The sequence below is a fragment of the Schistocerca americana genome, chromosome 1 (genome assembly GCF_021461395.2).
Source record: "Schistocerca americana isolate TAMUIC-IGC-003095 chromosome 1, iqSchAmer2.1, whole genome shotgun sequence".
Taxonomy (NCBI): Eukaryota; Metazoa; Arthropoda; class Insecta; order Orthoptera; family Acrididae; genus Schistocerca; species Schistocerca americana.
In genome coordinates, this window is record NC_060119.1 from 906,337,190 (window position 1) to 906,346,539 (window position 9,350).

General features: G+C 36.0%; 1 protein-coding gene across 1 annotated transcript in view; it reads left to right on the forward strand.

Moving 5' to 3' along the window:
• Positions 1-9,025, forward strand: part of LOC124615174 — a 126,103-nt gene extending 117,078 nt beyond the window's left edge. The window contains exon 4 of the mRNA XM_047143006.1: positions 2,618-9,025. Coding sequence (XP_046998962.1) covers positions 2,618-6,276 — 3,659 coding nt within the window. The 3' untranslated portion in view covers positions 6,277-9,025. The remainder of the gene's footprint in view (positions 1-2,617) is intronic.
• Positions 9,026-9,350: the final 325 nt, after the last annotated feature.

Below are 9,350 nucleotides of genomic sequence, written 5' to 3' on the forward strand. Positions count from 1 at the left end.
TTTTCATGAAAAATCTTTGATAAAATGAAGCATTGTTAGAAAACTGAAGAAAGCAGAGCAAAGAGCCTGTTACTAGGCAGTGAAGTGACAGAAACTGAGAGCTAGCTGATATGCTGAAGAGCAGGATGTTTTACTGAACGCTTTACTTCAGTGGATACAACAACTAAGGTGGCATAATTTGCGCTAAGTGTACCAGTAATCAAAATAAGGGCTGTCAAAATTGTGAGGAGGATGAAAATAGAAAGTTTGACTGTGTCTGTTGTGTGGCTTTGTAAGGTTAAGAGGCATTGTGGAATTGTTTATTTAAAAATCTTTAGTAATGAAGACTCAATGAACGAAGACGATGATACTACCTGGAAAAAAGTGTATTTAAACGGCTTTATGGCACAGCGTAAAAACCATGACATACTTAATGCAGATAAGTTGCAAAGTACTATTGTTTCAAAATATTCTTAAACTGCCAAGCTAGTATTTGAACTAGCAAGAAACCTGGATGATAATACAGTTTGTCACATGGTTAAAAGTGTTTGATCACTAAATTATGAAAGAAAATAACAATATTGTGCTTCTTGTCGGAAACTGTGCTACTCAACCAAAAGATGTTTTGCTGCAAGAGGTTGAACTTGCTTTCCTTTCTCCCCATATGACCATTAAACTTCAGCCCCTGGGTTAAGGAATTATATGACAAAACAGTTTTATTGCAAGTGTCATGTTGAACTATATCTACAACGCATGAATGTCCTGGAATCTGTGAAGCTGCTGAATTTGTTGGATACAATTAGTTTTATTTCACCTGGGTGGGTTGGCTGTGAAACCTTAGTCATGGAAAATTGTTCAAAGAAGGCTGGATTTTTGGAGCTAATTTTGTATCTCGTGGGAATGTTTTGTATTCTACATGACTGATCAAATGAATTTTTTGCTGTAGGCATGTGGAAGGGAAATGTCAGTGCTAATGTTCCTGTTAATGAAGACAAAAAACTTGATACTTTACAGTTTCAAGCCTGTTTTGGTTAGTAATAATGTTACCTCATCTCAAATACAGGACATAGATGACTTAGTAAAAGGTGATGTGGAAAATAATGGTGAGTTAAGTGAAACAGAGATGGAATACAAATAGGAGCCTGTTCCTTCTAAACTGCAAGCTAGATTAGTCTGATGCATGGATGTGTTCTTTGTTGGAAACTTTGAATTGCCTGATGACCTTAACTGCAGTGTGAATAATGTAGAAAAACTCTGTGCAGACAAAGCAACAGATATGCCACTAGGTTTTTTAAAATTCTGTACTCCCAAAAATGAAGTTTGCATTTTATGCATGTATTAATTAAATTTTAATTACAGTAGTCATATAATTATTTAACATATCCAGAATTCCTTCCTTTAGAACCATATTCACATTATTTCTTGTATAAGCAGCTGCTATGACACCTCCATCTTTAAGACATTACTCTGCTTAATGAGTGTTTTACTCACAGACACCCCCCCCCCCCCCCCCCCCAAAAAAAAGCATCTTATGAGATTGTACTGTGCATGTGAATGGTGTTAAACTGTGACAGAACTGTATTCATAGCAATCACAGCTCAGGCCTGAATGCGTGTGAGTCTCAGTGCTGAGGGTTAATACATCAATTCACATGCTGATCATGTTCCGGCAGAGCACTTGAGGCAAGCTATTAGTCAAACTTTGTACGACATATAAGGCATTTCAATCCGAAGAGTTGCATATTAAGATGACAGCAGTGTGAATCAGTGGTTGGTCAGGGCAGATTTGTTTCCAACAAAGTGTTCCTCATAATGGTGCCTTATGGTTTTTAACAGCTATATGATGTGAATGGCTGGATTGAGCACTGGGATCTACCCAAGTCTTCCCCCATAATTCTTATTGAGATGTGATTAGATGTTCTATTCCCTGTTCTTAGTAAAGTTGCCATTTACTGCCTAGTATCCTGTATCATTATATCAACAGTTTAATGATTATAGTACCCTCTTCATTGATTTGTAGAATGCACTTATATGATTTCACAGGTCTGTTATAGTTTCCCTCTGCACATTTCAATGAATTTGCACTACTAAGAGGTGTTAAACTGTTCTCATAATGCTGGACATTTTGGAGGATTTGAATGAAAATCTGAGCTCAACCATCCCGATATAGGTTTTCCTTGGAACATGTGGGTCATCATCCTGGTCAATCCAAGCTAGTCTTTGATAACCTTGATATCAGTTGGCTGTTAAGTCCCAGCTATCCTTCTTGAACTCGACCTACTACATTTCCATATTACAGTGCCCAGGCTTAGTGATGCTGTGTTTACTTTTTACTTTGTTTATATCTGCCTCAGTCAAACATCAGCTACATTCAGTTGTCTGAAACTGTCTATTGACCTGCATTAGAACTCGAACAACAATGGCGTTATAAGTGTAGTGCCAGATATAATTTAATTAAACATTCTTGTTCTTTTACCACCACCTTTTTTTTAGAGCAGCTATTTTGGGTTTTAGACTTCCAAATATGCTAAAGAAATGAATATTTAAGTGACACTTTTTGTGCAGTAAGTGTACTGTTTATGAACAACTAATGTACATCATAGATAATTAGTTTTAACGAAAGTCCTTTATCCTCACAGGTGATGCAGCAAGGAAAGCTTTTGTTGGGAGATCAAAACGTGTCCCAATACAACAGAATTTTGTAACAAAGAGTCTTCCATCATCAAGTGCAAGCTCGTCACAATTGACAGTTGATGCCAAACAAATCATTCAACCTTCAGGCAATAAGTCAGTTATTATGCAACAGCCAGATAATCAGCAGCAGACAGACACTGCTCAGCTTCTGTTATCATTGTCTGGTAGTGAATTTACTAAGCAGACTCAGTCCCTTCAAACCGTTAGCAAAACAATAAGATTTCAGAATTCAGTTGGAACAAGTTCAATAAAAAGTGAACCTGTGAAGACTGAGCCAAATATCAAACCAAGGACAATAAAGTCTGAAGCTGTTGAGCAGCCTACTGCTGTGGTGCCTATAAGTAATAGAACATTATCAGCACAAGTACCACATCAGGTCACAGAAACTGTAAGTGTAAAAGATACAGCTGGAGCCCCAGCTCAAACTACATTTCTTGCTGAGACCATACCTGCTAGAAAGCGTGGAAGGCCAGTAAAAAGGCAGATGAATATTGTATTCCAGGAGAAGGTACTTACAGATGCAGATATGGCTCTTCATAAGGAAGCAGAAGCAAGTAGGAAAGCCTTGGAAGTTCTTCGTCAAGAAATGGCTGTAGATCCACTGGAGAAAGCATCAGGGGCAATTTCCCAACAGCCAGATCCACTTCGCAAAATAACTTCACATACTGGAACAGCAACAACAATGAAAATGCAAATGCCTGTAACTCCTGTTGGTGTTACATCATCTCGTGCACCTTCCCGCATTCAGACATCATCTGTAAAAAAACCTGTTTCACACACAACTTACATAACGAAATCAATACAGAAACCAGCAGCAGATCCTCCTAGAAAGGTTCTGGTTCAGGAAGAACAACCAAATGATGCACCAAAAAGGGTAGTTAATTCACCAGAACAACCACCAGTTCAAGTTGTTGCACCTAATACTGTTTCACCTGCTACAGAACAAGTTCCTAGCGACTGTTCAAATGCCAATACTAATGTTATCTATCAAGTTGCTAATACTGTAGTGTCAAACCAAGAAATGTTCCAGATTGTTGATAACACCAACTCTCAAGATAAATCACAAAATATTGTGTATCAAGTGGCTGATGGAGTGACGGGATCTGAAGCTGACAATGATAATACAGGTTCAAATATTATATACCAAATGGCAGATTCCGGTAATACCACTTCTGTTATGGGTCAGTATATGGAAGTCTTGAAGGAAGCTGGAATTCCAACTGATGTCCCAATTCTGTTAGATAGTGGAGATGGATCTTATGTTACAGTAAATGAAGAAATGTTAATGAATATTGTTAATGGAGGTGTTTTTCAGTGCCATGTTGCAGAAGGTAACATAGTGACAGGAGACAGATTAGAATTTATTGTCCAGGAGGTGGATGGTGAAGGGCAGCAAACGGCTGAGCAACCAGTACAAAATACTGCAGAACAGACAGCAACAGAGACAGCAGAAACATCATCATTAGGAGTTGTGTCTCAAGTATCTGAAGCAACACACGCATCTGTTGGCCGTGACATGCCTACAATTGAAGAAGATCAGTCTGAAAATATTTTGATAGAAAATTTATCTTCAGATAGCAATGTAGGTGGAATTGAGACATTTGATAGTAAAACAACAGTGCAAGAAGATACTGCATCTGCAGCTAATCATGAAGTTGCTGAGCAGAAAACTGTAACAGTAGACGGTGTTGCTCTTACTGAAAATTCTGTACAGCCTAATAGCAATAGTGCACTAGATGAAGCAGGTGGTTCAGAGACAGTTTCTTTTGAAAATGAAGTTGTGGATGCAACACAAACTTGTGGATCCACAGAAAATGAAACGGTTTTTAAAAGCAGTCAGTCTATTATTCAGACAGAAAACTTGTCATTTGAGACTGGAGAAGTACTACATGCAGAAAATTCAGGCCCTGAATCCCTAGATTTTAATGTGCAACAAGACTCCACTGAAATAAAATCTGAATCTTCGTCAGCCCAAAATTATGAAGCCGGACAATTAGTGGAACCTCTGTTAAAAAATGTAGCAATTTTTTCAGAAGAGAAAACTGTCAAGACACAGAATGATGAGACCACAGATGATAGTGAAGTCACAACAACTGAAAGTGATTGTGTGCAAGAGAATGAAGTTACTTTTACTTACACAGATGCAGCTGGTTTGCCTTCACTAGATGACTACCCTGAAAGCCAGGAATCTACTGTAGTTAGCTTCGAAGAAAAGGAAATTACAAATAAAAATGAAAATTCAAATCAAAGTGTTATTCCTATGCATTCAAATGTCAGTGTTAGTGATACCTTAGTGAGTTCAGTACAGGTTGAAAATATTGTTTATAGAGAAGTTAGTGATGAAGTTATAACTGGTGATCCTTATGGAGAAGATCCATCAGATGGTTGTTTAGTACAAACTGCTACTAATATTAAAACTGATGAAACACCAGAAGAATTTCAGAACCATAATGACATCAAGGACTGCCAAAGATTTCAAAATGTTACTGACATGGAAGCAAGTGAACAGGTAACTGGTCAAGATCAACTTCACTCATCAGAAAATAGTGGAATGTCTGTTGAACAAGCACTAGAAGCCATGATGGGTGATGAAAATTCTGATATACAACAGGACACAGGTGATAACAGTGAAGTTGCTCATAGGACTTCAGAAACAACAGATGCAAGTGGTGATACTGAAGCGTGTAATGAAAAGTCAAATAGAGAAGAACTGTGTTTAATGCTCAGTAGAGATGAAGATGCACCAAAACTGGATGATCAGAAATGTGCAGCAGAAACAGGAAAAGTGACGGGTTCTTTTACTCTTGTTGTAAACTCAGAACAACAGAAAGATGATCCAGACAATACTGCTGATACATTTATATCAGCCCCATCTACAGAAGTAACTGAAAATGAGGATCTTAACTGTACACTTAGTGAAAGTGAGAATGTTAACCAAGAAGAGAGTGATCTAACTGTTGAGGACACAGTGGCAAACACTAGTCATTGTGTTGGTCAGGAAAGAAGTGTTATTGTACAGAATGATAACCAAAATAATATGAAAGATGATGAAACTGAGATTGTAAGTACCGTGGAGAGTATTTGTGATAATGGTAAAGAGGTGGTAGTGCATGATGTATATGCCCAAGAAGCAGTTGAGACAAGTGAAGTTCAAAAGATCACTGTTTCAGATATCACCGAATTACCTGAAAATTATATATTACTTACAGATGCCAAGACTGAGGGTCAAGTCATATCACCCAATAAAGACATTCCCTACGCTGTAGGACTTCTACCTTTAAAGACTGCTTTGGAAAAGTTCCAGTCAATGCCAGACCACCAGCCCCGAAAAACACGATCTTCATCGACAAGCAAGGAAGGCTCAGCTGATCCTCCTGCAGCTCGAGTAAAAAGGAAAGCTTCGTCAACTGAAGGTGGCCCTGACAGAAAAATAAGGGCAGTGAGTACTAGTGCTGAAGAAACGTATGAAGAAGTGATAAGTTCAAGTGGACTACAAGTGCAAGATAACCCAAGTAGTTGGCCCTCGGTGGATTTAAATGTTGAGGAACATAGAGAAGGTCTTCATGCAATGTCAGAAATGGTCACTGAACCTACAGAGGTATGATCATAGATAATTTCAGTGGCTTAGTCAGGTAAAACTTCATTTGTTTGTTGGTTTAATTATTCTCTGTTAAGTTCATTAATTTTTACTTTGGAGGTATATATCAGACGCACATTATCCGTAAAAGCTGCTGAAAAGGCGTTGGGCATTCGAAATACTGTTAGTCATTTAAACATTTCACAGAGTGTGTGTGTGTGTGTGTGTGTGTGTGTGTGTGTGTGTGTGTGTGTGTGTGTGCATGCATTGTGTGCTTGCACGCTCACAGTTTTTGTAACAATGCTGTCATTGTGAATTCAAATCCCAACTATAATTCATACATTTCAATTATTTTTGTATAATGAACTGCCGCAGTTTTGTGGGTATGATATGTAAATAAACTTTTATTACCTATGTTATGATAAACATAGGAAAATGCCTCTCTGTTCATAAGACATGTAAGTAGAATGTCATTAGAATGTAAGCTAGAAGTTTGACAGGGGAGTATGTAAGTTGCAAAATATGTTCATAAATTTTTTTCAATGCCTCTAGTAGTTGTCTGAAATAGCTGTGCTGAGATAGCTACTAATTATAAGATTGTATAGTGTAAAAATTGCATTTAAAGTGCAGTACGATGGTTTTTAAAGGTAGCATGTATGATGTTTTATACAAAGACTTTCATAAATAGTATAAGTCCCCTAATGAAGTAAATGTATTTGTTGAATTCAGAGAAATTCATTGTATATTTTCAAAGAAGACTGTACCATAACATTTTGTCATAATAATAGTAAGTGTAGGGCTATACAGTACAAGTGTTTTCTCTCCTTTGGAGTCATAAATGGTGTAGATCTGCTACAAGTTCTGCATGAGGTAAAGGGTGCCTAATTTTGTTTTATTATACTTCCCAGTGGCACAAATACAAGTTTATGTAAATTGTGAGATAATATTGTCATGGGAATATTACTCAGTGTGATTATTTGTCACTGTGAAAAGTGTGTGTCTCCCTCCTGCTAATGATTTTCTGTTTATTATACATGAAATTAAATTTCTTAATTTCACATTTGGAAGTAGTACTATTCAGGAAGTAGCTTTATTTTAACACTATATTTTCATAATGTAATGAGCTGAAGACAGGACCTGGTGTGATTTTGTTGCTTTGTGTGTTGCTGAGTGAAGTACTTTGATGCGTGTAGTAGATATTGCATATCTTGATCTTGAGAAAAGGAAATTCTGTGAAATGCAGTAACCTCAGTGAAATCTGTTTCCTATGCCTCACTAGAAGAGGCATTTACTGTCAGGACACAGATGTATTTTTATTTACAAATAAGTCCTATGTCTGTATATATAAAACTAAATTCAATATAATGACTTTATATGTATTCAGTTGATAAGCACCATAAGATTGATCTGTGTGTACAGGTGTTTTGTTTTATTTTATTTGTTTACTATGCTTGTTCAGATTAATTATTTGAGCAGGGGATGTGTTTTTTTTATTCTGGTAGCTTCTGCAGTATATCAAAAACTGCCTATTTGATTTTAAATTAATACAGAAGGTGAATAAAAACTTTAGTGCCTATTATGCAAAGGAAGCATCCAGTTCCCAGGTGACAAACCATGCTTATCAACAATTCTCATCATTACCTAATTAGATTTTCATCATGTTGTTGAGCTCAAAAGACAGGTGCCAGTCATTTTGTCTTGAAAACTTACGTCTCTTCCAGATCTCATAAAAAACTTAATGTCTTCTTCTATATCTGTTGGATGATTAATTCCGTAATAGGAAATTTAGTTAGAAAGCTGTCTGTAATCCAATTGTTATTCTTCATTTTTGCACAGAATAAAATTTTTGTGTAAACCTTAAACTAGCAGTCCATAAAGATGGGGACCATTGTAATCATTTCATTCTGTTAGTGTGTTTGAGTGTATGGCTTTATTCCTCCTCAGTGCTCTTGTGCTTGTACTTGTGTTACAACAGTTTCATTGATACATATAAAACCATGATATTTTTGTATGAAAAATTAGCTTATTTCTTACCATAAAACTTTTTTCCCTTTTTGTAGTGTTAATAGAAAATATATATATATACTTTACTAAGGTGCTTATGTTCCATCAACAAGTCAGCCAAATAGCATATTGTCATCATGCATCAATTAAAGATGCACACAGATTCATTTTGTGGAATTCGTGGGTTTGAATGAGTGCATTTGATTGAATCCTAGTTTTGTGTTGTATTTTACAGTTTTGTTGTTGTATTAGAAGTCCATCAGTTTTATATAAATTTTAATGTTACATGGCTCAGAATTGCAGCATAGCTTTGCACTATTTTCAAGGGAGTGTTCAGAGTAGTATTTTTTCCCTCAAACGTTTCACTTGAAAAATATTATTTTTAAATGTTAATTAATATGGTTATTTAACTTAACAGTAATGCCCATACATGTTCCCTGCACAGTGTGTAGTTTAGATCTCATAACATGTCATCCATATGTAATTATTAAGATGAATTCTGTATTTGTGTATAAAAGTTATTTGACTTTATAAATTGGTGTAATTAGTTTTGAGTATTCAATCCATAGTTGTTTGTTGTGTTTATGGCAAATTATATCTAACTTCTTGTTATGTTTTGCATTGTTTACAAGTCTTATGGAAGTACAGTGAACATTTCGTTGTTACACTGTTGTTCCATTTTTCAGCCTAGTCAGTCAGAGGTGTATTAAAATTAATAACAGTGCACATGGAACCATGATACTTCTGTTAGAGCATATTAAATAAATACTTTCAGAGCTGAAATTGTTAGATGTTATTTTATTATTGGAGTTACAAGTACTAAATTTTGTGCGTTATTTTTATAAACTTGAAAGCTGAAATGTTACTGCATAGCAGAATGATTTAATGTTTGGAACGTATTACAATTCTTTAATTTCCATTGTAACATATGAACACAAAATATAATATTCGTACATCACACACATTTAAAGTAGGATCATGTGGAATACAAATGTGAGACTGCAGTTCTAAAAGCAAAATTTTCCTAGCTATCCCGTGAGTGTACTTGTAGGGAAGACATAAAAACTATTACAGGTTTGTGGTGATCATCAATGTCA